This window comes from Ruditapes philippinarum, unplaced genomic scaffold (assembly GCF_026571515.1).
Source record: "Ruditapes philippinarum isolate M1 unplaced genomic scaffold, ASM2657151v2 ctg5_1_1_1_1, whole genome shotgun sequence".
NCBI lineage: Eukaryota > Metazoa > Mollusca > Bivalvia > Venerida > Veneridae > Ruditapes > Ruditapes philippinarum.
In genome coordinates, this window is record NW_026851646.1 from 414048 (window position 1) to 432665 (window position 18618).

The window sequence follows — 18618 nt, forward strand, 5'->3', positions numbered from 1 at the left end:
GCTGTGGGGACCACTGAAGCAGAATGGTTAAGCTGTGGGGACCATTAAAGCAGAATGGTTAAGCTGTGGGGCCACTATAGCAGAATGGTTAAGCTGTGGGGCCACTACAGCAGGATGGGTAAGCTGTGGGAGGGCACTGCAGCAGAGTGGTTAAGCTGTGGGGCCACTACAGCAGAATGGTTAAGCTGTGGGAGGGCACTGCAGCAGAATGGTTAAGCTGAGGGGGCACTGCCAGAATGGTAAAGCTGTGGGGGCCACTGCAGATGAAAAGTTAAGCTGTGGGGGCCACTGAAGCAGAATGGTTCAGCTGTGGGGGCCACTACAGCAGAATGGTCAAGCTGTGGGGACCACTAAAGCAGAATTGTAAGCTGTGGGGTCCACTACAGCAGAATGGTTAAGCTGTGGGGACCACTTAAGCAGAATGGTTAAGCTGTGGGGCCACTACAGCAGAATGGTCAAGCTGTGGGGACCCCTTAAGCAGAAGGTTAAGCTGCAGGGGCCACTGCAGCAGAATGGTCAAGCTGTGGGGACCACTAAAGCAGAATGGTTAAGCTGTGGGGCCACTACAGCAGAATGGTTAAGCTGTAAGGGGCACTGCAACAGAATGGTTTAGATGAGGGGGGCACTGCAGCAGAATGGTTAAGCAGCTGGGACCACTGCAGCAGAATGGTTAAGCTGCGGGACCACTGCAGCAGAATGGTTAAGCTGTGGTAGTCACTACAACAGAATGGTTAAGCTGTGGGGGCCACTACAGCAGGATGGTTAAGCTGTGGGGGCCACTACAGCAGAATGGTTAAGCTGTGGTAGCCACTACAACAGAATGGTTAAGCTGTGGTAGCCACATACAACAGAATGGTTAAGCTGTGGGGGCCACTGCAGATGAATAGTTAAGCTGTTTGGGGCCTCTGCAGCAGAATGGTCAAGCTGTGGGGTCCACTACAGCAAAATGGTTAAGCTGTGGGGGCCACTGCAGCAGAATGGTCAAGCTGTGGGGCTACTGCAGATGAATAGTTAAGCTGTGGGGGCCACTGAAGCAGAATGTTTAAGCTGTGGGGCCACTACAGCAGAATGGTCAAGCTGTGGGGACCACTGAAGCAGAATGGTTAAGCTGTGGGGACCATTAAAGCAGAATGGTTAAGCTGTGGGGCCACTATAGCAGAATGGTTAAGCTGTGGGGCCACTACAGCAGAATGGTTAAGCTGTGGGAGGGCACTGCAGCAGGGTGGTTAAGCTGTGGGGCCACTACAGCAGAATGGTTAAGCTGTGGGGAGGGCACTGCAGCAGAATGGTTAAGCTGAGGGGACACTGCAGCAGAATGGTAAAGCTGTGGGGGCCACTGCAGATGAAAAGTTAAGCTGTGGGGGCCACTGAAGCAGAATGGTTCAGCTGTGGGGGCCACTACAGCAGAATGGTCCAAGCTGTGGGGACCACTAAAGCAGAATTGTAAGCTGTGGGGTCCACTACAGCAGAATGGTTAAGCTGTGGGGCCACTACAGCAGAATGGTTAAGCTGTGGGGCCACTACAGCAGAATGGTCAAGCTGTGGGGACCACTTGAGCAGAATGGTTAAGCTGCAGGGGCCACTGCAGCAGAATGGTCAAGCTGTGGGGACCACTAAAGCAGAATGGTTAAGCTGTGGGGCCACTACAGCAGAATGGTTAAGCTGTAAGGGGCACTGCAACAGAATGGTTTAGATGAGGGGGGGGCACTGCAGCAGAATGGTTAAGCAGCTGGGACCACTGCAGCAGAATGGTTAAGCTGCAGAGGACCACTGCAGCAGAATGGTTAAGCTGTGGTAGCCACTACAACAGAATGGTTAAGCTGTGGGGGCCACTACAGCAGAATGGTTAAGCTGTGGGGGCCACTACAGCAGAATGGTTAAGCTGTGGTAGCCACTACAACAGAATGGTTAAGCTGTGGTAGCCACTACAAACAGAATGGTTAAGCTGCGGGGCCACTACAGCAGAATGGTTAAGCTGTGGTAGCCACTACAACAGAATGGTTAAGCTGTGGTAGCCACTACAACAGAATGGTTAAGCTTTGGGGGCCACTACAACAGAATGGTTAAGCTGTAGGGGCCACTACAGCAGAATGGTTAAACTGTGGGGGCCACTACAACAGAATGGTTTAGCTGCAGGGGCCACTACAGCAGAATGGTTAAGCTGTGGTAGCCACTACAGCAGAATGGTTAAGCTGTGGGGGCCACTTCAACAGAATGGTTAAGCTGCGGGGGCCACTACAGCAGAATGGTTAAGCTGTGGTAGCCACTACAACAGAATGGTTAAGCTGTGGTAGCCACTACACAGAATGGTTAAGCTTTGGGGGCCACTACAACAGAATGGTTAAGCTGTGGGGGCCACTACAGCAGAATGGTTAAGCTGTGGGGCCACTACAACAGAATGGTTTAGCTGCAGGGGCCACTACAGCAGAATGGTTTAGCTGTGGTAGCCACTACAGCAGAATGGTTAAGCTGTGGGGCAACTGTGACATTTGGTTAAGCTGTGGGGCCATTGCAGAAGAATGGTAAAGCTGTGGGGGCAACTGTGACATTTGGTTAAGCTGTGGGGCCATTGCAGAAGAATGGTAAAGCTGTTGGGGCCACTACAGCAGAATGGTTAAGCTGTGGGGGCCACTACAGCAGAATGGTTTAGCTGTTGGGGCCACTACAGCAGAATGGTTAAGGTTGCTTACTATAGATTACTTACCACCCAACACTGTCCATTCGAATTTTACATGAAGTTTTGATTCTTTCATGTGAGGGAGCTAGCTTATGAATGGTTAATTGTTATCAAAGGCCGACCCTCCTGCCTGAAATAATAAGGGGCTCCTGAGGTGTTCCTACAGAAGTAAAGCTAGAAAGTTGTCATATGAACTTGACATTGTTGCTTTGACTTAAAACTCGAAATCAAATATATACTTACTATATTCTGAACAATTAACTGGCACATCCTCATGCAGTCTGGTAGAGACTATACTGTTACCTGCTCACTATTCCGACATTTCTAACAATAACAATTACTTTAACCCTTACAATGCACAATATTTTAGATAGGTCCATCTTTCAACCTGGATAAAACCATTTGTCACTTAGAAATTTTTTTTCAAAATATGTATTAGTTGAATATCAAACTGGGGCTGCTAAAGCTAAAAATAGAAATACCTTTAAATGTCTGCATCTACATAACTAATTGAGGGACTAATTGAGGGATGATCACCAAATTTTGTCTGTAGCATTCTTAGGTAGTGTTTTATCAAGTTTGCTTATATTAATTTGATTGGCCTCTTTTAGAGGCAGCTAAAGCTAGAAATAGAAAACATTTGAACATCATCTCCTACTAAAATAATTGATGGATAATCACCAAATTTTGTCTGTAGCATTCTTAAGTAGTCTTTTATTTTTTTTACTGAAAAGCAGTTGTTTCTGGTGAGCGACTCAGGGTCATCATGGCCCTCTTGTTCTATTCCGTCACAAATTAAGTTTTACCCTTGATATAATAAAGTTTTTAATCCTTTTTAAATTGCTGAAAATGATTGTGAATCCAAATGTATATCTTATAGTATTGTATTAATATATATGAATTTTTGTGTGACTGTCAAAAAAACAATTTATATTGTATTTATGTTTCAGTAATGTACATGTTAGCTGTTGTAGTGGATATGTTTAGTCACAACCCAGAATACACAAGGTAAAAAATATATGAGCATATTTTTTTGTAGAAATGTAGTTTGTAAATTTAAAGTCCTTTACAATTGAGCTGTGTCATGACAAAACCAACGTAATGCGTTTGCGACCAGCATGGATCCAGACCAGCCTGCGCATCCGCGCAGTCTGATCAGGATCCATGCTGTTCGCTTACAAACGTTATTACAAGTAGAGAAACTGATAGCGAACAGCATGGATCGTGATCAGACTGCGCGGATGCATGCTGGTCGCAAACCCATTATGTTGGTTTTGTCATGACGCGACTCAATTTGACATTATGAAGTAGAATCCTTACTTATTATTGCTCAGCTAAGACTAGAAATTTCTGCTCTTTTTACAATGGTCAGTGTTTCAAAATTTGAACCACGCTGCAATTTTTTTATTGCGCCTGTTAACAAGGAGCCATGTGAAGAAAATACAAGATATCAGCTTAGTAATTATTTTTTGACACTTTTTCAACATGGAAATATTGTGTGTTAACCTTTTTCATAACTAAGTAAAAATGTAAGAAAGTAGAGCCCCGCCTTACGACCACCCCGTTTTCATGACCAATCCACTATTACGACCAATTTTTTTAAAGAACAGATTTTTTGCTTCTTATTTCATTGGTCTTTCTATTCAAAAGGAGATCAGCCTGCTCTTATGTAAAACCACCACTTTCTCGTGACCAATTAACAAAATATGGATGTATTTTGACCCTGATATTCAGATCATTCCAGGATAGTTGTAAAATCACAGGTGTCAACACTAATTGAGGAGTTTTGTTCTAATTATTTCCTCATGGTTTTATTATAGCAAGGAATTTTGCTCATGGTTTTATTATAGCAAGGAATTTTGTTCTAATTATTTCCCCATGGTTTTATTATAGCAAGAATTTTGCTCATGGTTTTATTATAGCAAGGAGTTTTGTTCTTATTATTTCCCCATGGTTTTATTATAGCAAGGAGTTTTGTTCTACTTATTTCCCCATGGTTTTATTATAGCAAGGAGTTTGTTCTAATTATTTCCCCATGGTTTTATTACAGCAAGGAGATTTATTCTGATTATTCCCCCATGGTTTTATTATAGCAAGGAGATTTGTTCTGATTATTTCCCCATGGTTTTATTATAGCAAAGTGTTTTGTTTTAATTATTTCCCCATGGTTTTATCATAGCAAGGAATTTTGCTCATGGTTTTATTATAGCAAGGAAATTTGTTCTAATTATTTCCCCATGGTTTTATTATAGCAAGGAATTTTGTTCTAATTATTTCCCCATGGTTTTATTATAGGAAGGAGTTTTGTTCTAATTATTTCCCTATGATTTTATTATAGCAAGGAATGTTGTGCATGGTTTTATTATAGCAAGGAGTTTTGTTCTAATTATTTCACTATGGTTTTATTATATTAAGGAATTTTGTTCTAATTATTTCCCCTTGGTTTTATTATAGCAAGGAATTTTGTTTTAATTATTTCCTTATGGTTTTATTATAGCAAGGAATTTTGTTTTAATTATTTCCTTATGGTTTTATTCTAGCAAGGAATTTTGTTTTAATTATTTCCCTATGGTTTTATTATGCCCCCGCCATGTAATGGCCGGGGCATATAGTGTTACCCTGTTACGTCCTTCCGTCATTCCGTCCTTCCGTCATTCTGTCATTCCTTCATCATCAGTTTCCGTTCATTATCTTAGTAACGGTTGCACACATTCAACTCAAATTTGACATATGGATATGTCATGAGAAAATACAGGTCAAGTTCGAATTTGGTCATGGTTCAATGATTTTTGGCAGAGTTATGCCCCTTTAACTTTGAAAATAATATGAAATTTTCAGTTTCCGTTCATTATCGCCCCAACGGTACAGCACATTCAACTCAAACTTGACATATGGATATGTCATGATAAAATACAGGTCAAGTTCAAATTTGGTCATGGGTCGATGATTTTTGGCAGAGTTATGCCCCTTTTACTTTGAAAATAATATGAAATTTTCAGTTTCCGTTCATTATCTCCCCAACAGTACAACACATTCAACTCAAATTTGGCATATGGATATGTCATGATAAAATACAGGTCAAGTTCGAATTTGGTCATGGTTTGATGATTTTTGGCAGAGTTATGCCCCTTTCACTTTGAAAATAATATGAAATTTTCAGTTTCCGTTCATTATCTCCCCAATGGTACAACACATTCAACTCAAACTTGACATATGGATATGTCAAAGGAATGCGCAGGTCAAGTTCAAATTTGGTCATGGTTCAATGATTTTTGGCAGAGTTATGCCCCTTTCACTTTGAAAATAATATGAAATTTTCAGTTTCCGTTCATTATCTCCCCAATGGTACAACACATTCAACTCAAACTTGACATATGGATACGTCAAAGGAATGCGCAGGTCAAGTTCAAATTTGGTCATGGTTCAATGATTTTTGGCAGAGTTATGCACCTTTCACTTTGAAAATAATATGAAATTTTCAGTTTCTGTTTATTATCTCCCCACCGGTTCAACACATTCAACTCAAATTTGACATATGGATATGTTTTTGGAATGCCTAGGCCAAGTTCGAATTTGGTCATGGTTCAATGATTTTTGGCAGAGTAAAGCCCCTTTCACTTTGAAAATAATATGAAATTTTCAGTTTCTGTTCATTATCTACCCAACAGTGTTACATATTCAACTCAAATTTGACATATGGATATGTCAAAGGAATGGGCAGGTCAAGTTGGAATTTGGTCATGGTTCGATGATTTTTTGGCAGAGTTATGTCCCTTTCACTTTGAAAATAATATAGACACATCTTAGGAATAAGCAGTTTAAGTTTGAATTTGGTCGTGGTTCAATGATTTTGGACAAACTTATCTTTCTTGAATGTTGGAAAAATTTTGAACTTTCAGTTTCAGCACTCATACTTTTGTGGAAATGTATGTAGCCATTATTTTGGCTACAAATATGAAATATGCTATTTTCAAAAGGTTAAGACTGAATAATTTCAGTGCCTTGAACATTGTATGGAAATGGTTTGTGTTAACATTGAAAGTTTTAAGGGCTTTGAACTTAAAATGAAAAAAATAATTTGTGCAAACAAATTTGGAACTAAATATTATAACATCTGAAATTTTGGCTGCATGCGGGGGCATCCGTGGCATGATGACACATTTCTAGTTATATCAAGAACAGTTTATGGTTCTTGCTTATTAATAGGTGTTAAAATTCTGTGGATTATCTATGTTACAGCATTTCTTTATTGATAGGTACCAAAGGATTATTTGTAACAAGGAAATTGATTGCTCTAAAGGGTTTGTTGATTATTGACAACATTCACTGATTGAACTTATGTTTAGAAGTTTGTTTTTCTCGATTGTTTTGTTGTTTGTATATTCTGCTTACTTTCAATTGAATACCTTTGTAACAGGTTTTTAAATGCTTTACTGATGACATTTCATTTATTAATATTCCAATATGAACTAAATTTAATAAATGGTAACACGCAAGTAATTTCTTTCACGACCAAAAATCAATCTTACAGTACAGTAAGAGTAAATGTTTAGTTATGAATTTGTGTCCAGAATGCTCCAAGTCTTATTTCATTCAGAATAAATTTCAGATCACTTTGTGCTAATATAATGCCGGTAAAGATGTCCATTGACACACACATTACTTTTTAAAACAATCGGGAAATTAAGACCACCCCACTATTAAGACCATTTTCCTCCAGAACCACAAGCGGTCTGATTAGTGAGGTTCTACTGTAACATATAATAGGTATCAATAACTGAGTTCAAGACTTAGTGAGGAAGCTGTCTAGCCAGCTTATGGAAGGTTGATGGCTCTATCTATCTTGTGCATGTAAAAAAGTGCATATTATAGGGGTACCTTAGGTCTATCTATGTAAGTAAAAGCTGGGAAGTCACCATTTGACTGTAACATTGTAATGTGAATGTTAACTAAGCAATAGATTATTCTTATCATCAGACAACAGTTTACAAGAATTTACTATGAAAATATCATACAGACAAGTTAGGAAATGCTTAAGATAAAAAATGGCAATCAGTCAAAATAAAATTTTGTTAGCCCTGAACAAGAGTTACGGTAAGCATTATTTGACTGTTATGATTTTATATGACAGGAAACCTACGGGTGTGCAATCTGGGGATCTCACCATGACCTATTCTTCCATATACCAAGATGTGATAGCAGCTACAGATTGTGTTCATGCTAAAAATGTAAGTCATTTATTATATATTATTATATCTGATAAATGTATAGAGACATTAAAAAGACATAATTACCTAGAAAAGCATTGATATGTAAGTACTTGTCCTAAATAGTCTTAGGAATTCATATAGTCTCAAGAATTTATATATTTGAAAATTTTGAATAAAATGCAGAGCTAATTGTTAGCTCAATAGATAGAGCATTGGACATGTCAATATCTAAAGGTTAACCCATTACTTCATATACACGCCTTTTAACGCCTTTTTCACCCCCCCCCCCTTTTTGTTGTCTCAAATGATGAAAAAATGCCTTATTTAGGCCCCAAACACTTGTTTTTGTTTGAGAAATGTTGTTAAAAAAAGTGACCCTTTTTTCGGCGCGGCCCCCCAACCAAAAGATACATCAGGGGGTTGCCAGTTTGGGGGGGTTTGAAGGGGGGCGGAGTCCCCCTCATCGCCAAGAAAATTTTGGACTTGTGAGAGGCTGTAAATGACCCCAGATTGATCATAAGGTAACGTGTAACCAACGCTGAAAAGCATTTGACTCTATCTCAATCCATTGAGAAGTTGCAGCACTTTGAAATCAATTTTGATGGAAAAAATCAACGCAAAATAGTGATTTTTGGCAATTTTGAGATGTCCCCTCGTTGCCATGGTAACAGAAAATTTAAGCCTGAGCATGTTGTTGCAAGGACAATGGTCCAGTCAACATTTGTGCCAAGTTTGATTAGTGTTGAAGCAGTTTTTATAGTATTATAGCAATTTGAACTTGTAACGGGAGACTTTTCAGGGGGTTGCCAGTTTGGGGGGGTTTGAAGGGGGGCGGAGTCCCCCTCATCGCCAAGAAAATTTTGGACTTGTGAGAGGCTGTAAATGACCCCAGATTGATCATAAGGTAACGTGTAACCAACGCTGAAAAGCATTTGACTCTATCTCAATCCATTGAGAAGTTGCAGCACTTTGAAATCAATTTTGATGGAAAAAATCAACGCAAAATAGTGATTTTTGGCAATTTTGAGATGTCCCCTCGTTGCCATGGTAACAGAAAATTTAAGCCTGAGCATGTTGTTGCAAGGACAATGGTCCAGTCAACATTTGTGCCAAGTTTGATTAGTGTTGAAGCAGTTTTTATAGTATTATAGCAATTTGAACTTGTAACGGGAGACTTTTCAATGAAAACAGCCATTTTTCACAAAATGCTCATGAAGCAATGGGTTAAACAAAATGAAGAGCATTTCAGTGAAATTTTGATTTGAGCATTTTCATGTTTAATAATATTTTCAGGGACCTCTGAAGAAAGCTACAATAGAGAATGTAGAGAAATATGTACATAAAGACAGTAGATTACCTATACTATTAGACAGGTAAGACAAGATCCTAAAATGAGCCGCGTCATGACAAAACCAACATAGTGTGTTTGCGACCAGCATGGATCCAGACCAGCCTTCGCTTCGCACAGTCTGATCAGGATCCATGCTGTTCACTTACAAACTCAATAACAAGTAGAGAAGCTGATAGCAAACAGCATGGATCCTGATCAGACTGTGCAGATGGGCAGTCTGATCTGGATCCATGCTGGTCACGAACGCACTGTGTTTGTTTGTCATGTCGTGGCTCAAATATAGTTAATCTACTTGTACCTTGTACTTTATATTTTGTTTCTTCTGAACATAATATTCTATGTTTTTACTGTTTAAAGTCTTTATTTATTTGCTGTTACAATTTTTTTCTGGCAAATCTGATCATCATGATAAAGAATCTTAAGACACAAATATGTTGCAACAAATTAGCTAAAGTTAAATTTAGACCTGCAAACTTTTTAAAACAGTTCACTGGAGATTTTCTTGTTTTTGTAACTTAAGTAAAGGTAATATGCTTTTGTCTGAGGGGCGTCCGTGGCCGAGTGGTTATGGTCGTTGACTTCAAACCACTTGTTCCTCACCGCTGTGGGTTCGAATCCCGACAGGGACTTTGGATTGTCGGTGGTTCTACCCTGGTGCCCATTTGTGCCTGAAATAATGCACGCAAGGGCACCTGAGGTCTTCCTCCACCAGTAAAGCTGGAACGTCGCCAAATGACCTATACTGTGTTGGTGTGTTGTAAAACCCAATCAAACAAACAATCAGCTTTTGTCTGATATGAATTCTTGTTGTCTATCCAGCTAACTTACAGAAGGTCAGTGGTTCTACACAGGTTGTGAAGTTGTGACTGTATTAATGTATAGATGGGCATCTGAGATGTATCTCCAACAGTTATGCTGGAAAACTTCCTGATAACCGTACTGTGCCAGTGTGTCATAAAACCTATCGAAACAAATGGAAAGTTTGGAAAAAAACATTGATGTTGAATCTATGGAGCAAGGTTTTGCTGTTTGTTCCTATGGATCCTAAGGGTTTTATATTACTGTTACAAGTTTTAGCCGTTAGTAAGTGTTGTATTACTGGGAATATAATCAAACTTTACTATGGATCAGAATTAATGTAGACCTGGAGCAACAATTCTACTTATTTTTATGCCCCCGCCATATAATGGCAGGGGCATATAGTGTTACCCTGTTCTGTCATTCCGTCATTCCGTCATTCCGTCTTTCCGTCCTTCCGTCATCATCAGTTTCCGTTCATTATCTTAATAACCCTTGCACATATTGAACTCAAATTTGACATATTGATATGTCATGAGAAAATACAGGTCAAGTTCAAATTTGGTCATGGTTCGATGATTTTTGGCAGAGTTATGCCCCTTTTACATTGAAAATAATATGAAATTTTCAGTTTCCGTTCATTATCTCCCAAACGGTTCAAAACATTCAATTCAAAATTGACATATGGATATGTCATGAGAAAATACAGGTCAAGTTCGAAATTGGTCATGGTTCGATGATTTTTGGCAGAGTTATGCCCCTTTTACATTGAAAATAATATGAAATTTTCAGTTTCCGTTCATTATCTCCCAAACGGTTCAAAACATTCAATTCAAAATTGACATATGGATATGACATGAGAAAATACAGGTCAAGTTCGAAATTGGTCATGGTTCGATGATTTTTGGCAGAGTTATGCCCCTTTTACATTGAAAATAATATGAAATTTTCAGTTTCCGTTCATTATCTCCCAAACGGTTCAAAACATTCAATTCAAAATTGACATATGGATATGTCATGAGAAAATACAGGTCAAGTTCGAAATTGGTCATGGTTCGATGATTTTTGGCAGAGTTATGCCCCTTTTACTTTGAAAATAATATGAAATTTTCAGTTTCCGTTCATTATCTCCCCAACGGTACAACACATTCAACTCAAACGTGACATATTGATATGTCATGAGAAAATACAGGTCAAGTTCAAATTTGGTCATGGTTCGATGATTTTTGGCAGAGTTATGCCCCTTTTACTTTGAAAATAATATGAAATTTTCAGTTTCTGTTCATTATCTCCCCAACGGTACAACACATTCAGCTCAAACGTGACATATTGATATGTCATGAGAAAATACAGGTCAAGTTCAAATTTGGTCATGGTTTATGATTTTTGGCAGAGTTATGCCCCTTTTACTTTGAAAATAATATGAAATTTTCAGTTTCCATTCATTAACTCCCCAATGGTACAACACATTCAACTCAAACTTGACATATGGATACGTCAAAGGAATGCGCAGGTCAAGTTCAAATTTGGTCATGGTTCAATGATTTTTGGCAGAGTTATGCCCCTTTCACTTTGAAAATAATATGAAATTTTCAGTTTCCGTTCATTATCTCCCCAATCGTACAACACATTTAGCTCAAACTTGACATATCGATACGTCAAAGGAATGCGCAGGTCAAGTTCAAATTTGGTCATGGTTCGATGATTTTTGGCAGAGTTATGCCCCTTTTACTTTGAAAATAATATGAAATTTTCAGTTTCTGTTTATTATCTCCCCAACAGTATTAAACATTCAACTCAAATTTGACATATTGATACGTCAAAGGAATGCGCAGGTCAATTTCAAATTTGGTCATGGTTCGATGATTTTTGGCAGAGTTATGCCCCTTTCACTTTAGAAATAATATGAAATTTTCAGTTTCCGTTTATTATCTCCCCAACAATATTACACATTCAACTCAAATTTGACATATGGATATGATTTTGGAATGCGCAGACCAAGTTCGAATCTGGTCATGGTTCAATGATTTTTGGCAGAGTAATGCCCCTTTCACTTTGAAAATAATATGAAATTTACAGTTTCTGTTTATTATCAACCCAACAGTGTTACATATTCAACTCAAAATTGACATATGGATATGTCAAAGGAATGCGCAGGTCAAGTTGGAATTTGGTCATGGTTCGATGATTTTTTGGCAGAGTTATGTCCCTTTCACTTTGAAAATAATATAGATACATCTTAGGAATAAGCAGTTTAAGTTTGAATTTGGTCGTGGTTCAATGATTTTAGACAAACTTATCTTTCCTGAATGTTGGAAAAATTTTGAACTTTCAGTTTCAGCACTCATACTTTTGTGGAAATGTATATAGCCATTATGTTGGCTACAAATATGCAATATGCTATTTTTAAAAGGTTAAGACTGAATTATAATTTCAGTGCCTTGAACATTGTATAAAAATGGTTTGTGTTAACATTGAAAAGTTTTAAGGGCTTTGAACTTAGAATGAAAAAAATAATTTGTGCAAACAAATTTGGAACTAAATATTATAACATTTGAAATTTTGGCTGCATGCGGGGGCATCCGTGGCATGATGACACATTTCTAGTTTATCATTGCCTACATAAATGTTCTTTATTCATTCCAGAATGCGTCATCATGGTTCAAAAATTTTCCTTGCAACAAACAGTGATTATGTATACACAAATGTGAGTACAACAATATTGTTCTTTTGATATTTTTGAAAACATAAGTGTCATATAAGTATAAGATATCAGATGTGCACAAGATATTTGAGCCACGCCATAACAAAACCAACATAATGGGTTTGCGACAAGCATGGATCCAGACCAGCATGCGCATCCGTGCAGTCTGATCAGTATCCATGCTGTTCGCTTACAAACCCTATAACAAGTAGAGAAACTGATAGCGAACAGCATGGAATGCGATCAGACAGCACCAATGCGCAGGCTGGTCTGGATCCATGCTGGTCACAAACCCATTATGTTGGTTTTGTCATGGCACGGCTCATTTCAAGTCTCTCTATTATCAAAGGGATTTAATTAAAGTAGATTTTCATGTGAAAAATGTTTTTTATTTTCAGGCTGTTATGAAGTTTTTAATGGATGATCCAAATGCAGTAAGTATTTCTTTATATGTACACATTTTTAGCTCGACTATTTGCAGAATAATAAAGCTAATGCAGTCACACATTTGTCGGTGTCTGCGTCCCTGTAGTTAAGTTTTTGTGTGTAAGCTGGTATCTCCATAACTACTGTAGAGAATGGATTGAAACTTCACACACTTGTTCTCTGTGATTATCTAACATGATTAGCACAAGTCCCATAACTCTGATTTGATTTTTTGCATAATTATGCCCCTTTTTCAACTTAGAAATTCTTGGTTAAGTTTTTGCATGTAACTGAATGGTTTGTGCCGTTTTTGGGACAATTTTATGCATTCATAATAATAAAGCAGTGATTTACTTGATAAAACATCTTAATAACAAGCCTTTGTACCTTTTCGGACAATTTTATGTATTCATATAGGTAAGCATAATTATACTTGATGTAACACCTTTGTGACAACTTATCGAATAGTCGAGCGTTACTGTCCTCCGACAGTTCTTGTTCATATTCGTATTGTTATATGTTGTCACTACAATGTATATCAATGATATACATGTACCGTGAAATAAGTTAACGTTACCAGTTTTCCAGTCATCTTGTAACTCTTGTTACACATATTGAGTGTTTCTGGATTCTGTATCAGACCAAATCTGTTTTATTTACTAAAATTACTGCCTAATGTTTCCATATAAATCATTTAAAAAATAACACTGAATGATGAATTGCAATATATTAAGTGTTGCTAACTACATTGTCATGAAAAACTTGAACTGCGTCGGGTTTAAACTGAAAAGTATGTGGGCATTAGACCTTACACTTTAAGAATGAATTCATGTACAACATATTATAGATTCATGAAGTTTTCCGACATATTTAAGGGGATTCATCATCATCATCATCATCATCATTATCATCATCATCATCATCTTCAGTAATCACCTCACTCTTCATAGAGCATAATAAATGATTAAAATTGCTTATCTTTCATTACTTGCCCTCTGTTTCAATCCTGCTATAAACTTTGTATTATTTTTTCTATGTCAAGACGCTACTTAACTGAGAGCTGTTATTCACAGGTTCCGCTGGGAATGGCAAAATCATTATTATTCTGCGAGGAACTAATTTTGTGGATAGGTCAATCCACAAATTTAAGATCCATTGAAATTTCATTATGTCTGCTGTAAGATTATTTTGCATCAAATTATTTACATTTTACCTTCTGAAAAAAAAATTTCATGCTCATGAAATTAAGTGAATTCACAGTATATCATAATGAACTAAGGGGCATCTGACCAGTTAAGCTGGAAAGTTGTCATTTAACTTCTACTGTGGTGAAATCTAACCAAGAAAGAAAAATTGCTCTTTTTTTTCAGAAGGCTGATTCCAAGAGAGATTGGGTGTCTTACTTTGATTATGTTGTTTGTGATGCTAGGAAACCATTGTTCTTTGGTGTAGGAACAATTCTTAGACAAGTTGATAGGGTAAGAACAATAAACATTTTAACTATTTCATTTGGTACTGCTTGACAGTCTGCCCAGAAACAATGCAGTGGCTGAACTGTGCTCTGGTAAGTTTAGTGCGGCTTACTGAACTTGAAAACCAACAAACAAAAGTAAACTGCTTCATGCTGCTCTGAGTTTTCAACAACTTTAGTTGTCATCATCACAGACCTCTGCTATGACTGTTGGTCATGCAGTTTTAATATTACTTTTGGTCATTTCCTTCTTTAAAGCTGGAATAATGCAACAGAGTAAGGGGAATTAAAAGATATGCAAAGTACTAAAGAGACCTACATTAATATGTATTTATTCAGAGAATTTATGTTTGAAACATTTTAAAACTTCATTAAGTAAGTTATATTAGCTTAAGTATAATTAAATGGCTTAAATCTGTTTGGGTATTTCTTCTCTTGTTTTATAAAGTAATAAATTATACTGATAGTTTAAAGTAAATAAGTGTAACAAACAAATTTTAATCTTTTATTTTTATGTAAACAAATATGAGCCGCGCCATGACAAAACCAATGTAATATGTTTGCGACCTGCATGGATCCAGACCAGTCTGCGCATCTAAATAATAAAAAAAACTATAAAAAAAACTGAAACAATAAAAAAATAAGAATATTATTTGAGCCGTGTCATAACAAAACCAACATAGTGGGTTTGAGGCCAGCATGGATCCAGACCAGCCTACGCATCCGCACAGTCTGATCAGGATCCATGCTGTTTGCTTATAAACCCTATTACAAGTACAGAAACTGATAGCAAACAGCATGGATCCTGATTCGACTGCGCGGATGCTCAGGCTGGTCTGGATCCATGCTGGTCGCAAATGCACTATGTTGGTTTTTTCGTGACGCGGCTTATATTTTTATAAAACATGACTTGTATTTTAGGAGACTGGTGCTTTGAAGTTAGGTACACATACGGGTGAAATCAGATCTGGTCATATCTACTCAGGAGGTATTCTATCAAATTTTGTTCTGATTTATTGATTTGTTTAGCTGATAGGGAGTTGTAGATTCTTTTATACAGTATACAATTTGCCCCCTAATTTGTTTTGATTTACCACCTAAAACATTTTTCGCTTGTGTTAAATTTCCCATATACATTTAATAGAATGAATTTCAAGGAGAAATGGACCTTTCCGGTGTTTACAGTTTTATGTAAATTGGCTAACTTGTTATCCAATCGCTACTCTGAGATAATACATAGTCACTGGTTGACCTGGCTTGCACAAAAAAGCCCCTGCTTATGTTTGTGATACTGTTTATGAGCAGTTGACCTAGCAATGAATGGAAAAGGTGTGGCTAAATGTTCCGCTACGAAAAACCGGAAAGGTCCATAGAGCTCAACGTTATTATTTTCAAGTAGACAAAAATAATTAAAAATGTGTTCTGTAATATCATTTTTATGAGAATACTTTGTTTAAAACATGCTGTAATTTTTCACTTTATTTAAAAAGAATGGGTTGGTGCCAAAAAAAAAACAACAAGGCAGAACTATTACTGAAGTAGAACTTCCATAGGTCGAATTTGAAGGGACTTGGGTAAAAACTTCAACACATTGGGACCTCGACGCATGAATCAGTCTCACTTTAATGACAAAATTTAGATTCATTTATGTTAACAAGCAAGTTACAAAAGGCATAATAAGAGAAAAGGGTGATAACTTATCCCAGCATATAGAAAATATATCCTGAGTGATAATCATGCAACACAGGGTCACGGAAGTTATGAAGTAAAAGTACTTCTTACAGTTTACTTTCAAATGCACCACGGCAATTTGAATGGTTACAATTAAAACATTTTATCACACAAATAAATGCATATAAATGCTGTTGGACACACAGTTGTGTAATTAATACCTGTCACACAAGTTGTTCGTAAATCATCTTCAAGGTCAGAAAAGGTGTGGAAAAGTCTCGGGATTGAAGTGTTAAAATAATTGAAGGACTTCAACTTATTTGTGGTAAATTGAACTCGATTTTTTCTATACAGACCATGAAAAAAATTCGACACATTGAAAAATTTGACATATAAATTTCGACTCACATATAGGTATTTATAAGGAATATTAAGGGGAAAAATCGGGACTTTCATTTTACCTCGACACATCGAGAAAATTGACTTATCTATGTTTGACTAATAGAAGTTCTACTGTATTATATATAATTATTATATTACAGGATCTGTGGAAGTGTTCTCTGAGATCATGGGTTCCTATGATAAAGAAGTTCTCTATATTGGTGATCACATCTTTGGTGATATTCTCAAGTCTAAAAAATTAAAGGTATTTACTCACACATTTCTCACCCATTTTATAACAGAAACTGATTTGGTCTTAAATAATTGTTAGAATCACTGACACCTTGTGTAGCTTCATTACTAAATTGATTGAATTCATTCTCACAAACCTATGTGTTATTTATTTACTGACATCAGATTTGATGGATAAAACCAAATGACGTCCTTTCTCCATTCAATAAAGTTCAACAAATTTATGATTGATTGGCATTGTAAGATTGGAATATTAAATAAATTTTCCTGCATGTTATAGTACAATTATCATGTTAATTATTTCCTGTATATAGGGTTGGCGAACATTCCTCGTGGTTCCAGAGCTGGCTCAGGAACTTCTGGTTTGGACAGAGAAACGAGCCCTCTACTCTAAACTTGAGGATCTAGACTTCCAAATAGGAGAACTTTACAGGTAATCTATCATAGTTTATGTCTCATGGTGTGATCAATTTTTAACGTGTGCAACAAATTAAGTGGACAAAATAGATTTAATTCAATTTTTTGTACATTCTCACTAAAGTTCAGATCTACTTACTTCTTTTATGTAGATCTGAAGATGACCGTATATGTTCCGCTTTCTTTATAATTCGGATTTACCAAGAAAGCTATATTTAGCCATGCAATCAAACCAGCTTTTACACAGGCATTGGAAGAACTATCAAAATACTGAAAAAAAATGTTTGAAGTAATTTTTAACAAATTCACTTGAAATAATAGTCAATTTTTAATGGGCAAGATTATTTTGCCAGTTTCCCAGTCGGCTATATGGACAACGCCATGTTCTCGAAATCCTGAAAACTACCTACACAGTATTGGTTTTGCCAGGGTTAAAATTAGAAAACACATCGATTTTTAAATTATGAAAGCTCGCCAATGATTGGCTGTGTGAAACTTCACAAGAAATGATTTTGTATTGGGTCACGGTCAGATCTAAAAGCGGAGTGTTATTTAGAGCTGATTTTAATCGGCATGTTTTTTGAAACTCTGAATATTTGATTTCTTCAGATGTCTAAGTTTTTCCTTTTGTTACTTTCACCATGAAATTTGATTGACTAAACAATTATTTTGATTTCAGAAATTTAGACAGTACATGCGAGAAAGGACCAGATATTAGCAAAATACACCAGAAAATAAAGGTAACATTTAATGATTATAATTATATGAATTAGTTTCAATTATTACATTGATTACAAGTTTCTGATATGGCTTAACTAAAAAATAAACAACTAAATCAATACATCGTTTAATTGAATTATGTATCCATGTGTTGGGAAAATTTAATCATCAAACTACACATTAAGACTTGTCACATATTTCAGAATGTCATAATGTTATGTGTATCAGAATCCCACACATGTATTTCATTAATGTCACACATGTACTTCATTCATGTCACATATATATTTTATTAATGTCACACATGTATTTCATTCATGTCACACACATACTTCATTAATGTCACATATGTATTTTATTAATGTCACACATGTATTTTAGAATGTCACATATTTCAGGATGTCACAAATATTTTTCAGAATGTCACATAATTCATAATGTCATGCCTGTATTTCAGAATGTCACATATTTTATAATGTCATGTTTATTATTAAGAATGTCACATATTTTATAATGTCATGCTTATTATTAAGAATATCA

At 36.6% G+C, this 18618-nt stretch overlaps 1 protein-coding gene across 2 annotated transcripts in view; it reads left to right on the forward strand.

Moving 5' to 3' along the window:
- The window catches only part of LOC132731416 (cytosolic purine 5'-nucleotidase-like), a 94022-nt gene that overhangs the window by 61503 nt on the left and 13901 nt on the right, over positions 1-18618 (forward strand). For both annotated transcript variants that reach the window (XM_060717632.1, XM_060717701.1), the window contains exons 7-16: positions 3628-3685; positions 7809-7905; positions 9181-9260; positions 12683-12743; positions 13139-13174; positions 14537-14644; positions 15559-15625; positions 16851-16954; positions 17256-17374; positions 18038-18098. In XM_060717632.1, coding sequence (XP_060573615.1) covers positions 3628-3685; positions 7809-7905; positions 9181-9260; positions 12683-12743; positions 13139-13174; positions 14537-14644; positions 15559-15625; positions 16851-16954; positions 17256-17374; positions 18038-18098 — 791 coding nt within the window. The remainder of the gene's footprint in view (positions 1-3627; positions 3686-7808; positions 7906-9180; positions 9261-12682; positions 12744-13138; positions 13175-14536; positions 14645-15558; positions 15626-16850; positions 16955-17255; positions 17375-18037; positions 18099-18618) is intronic.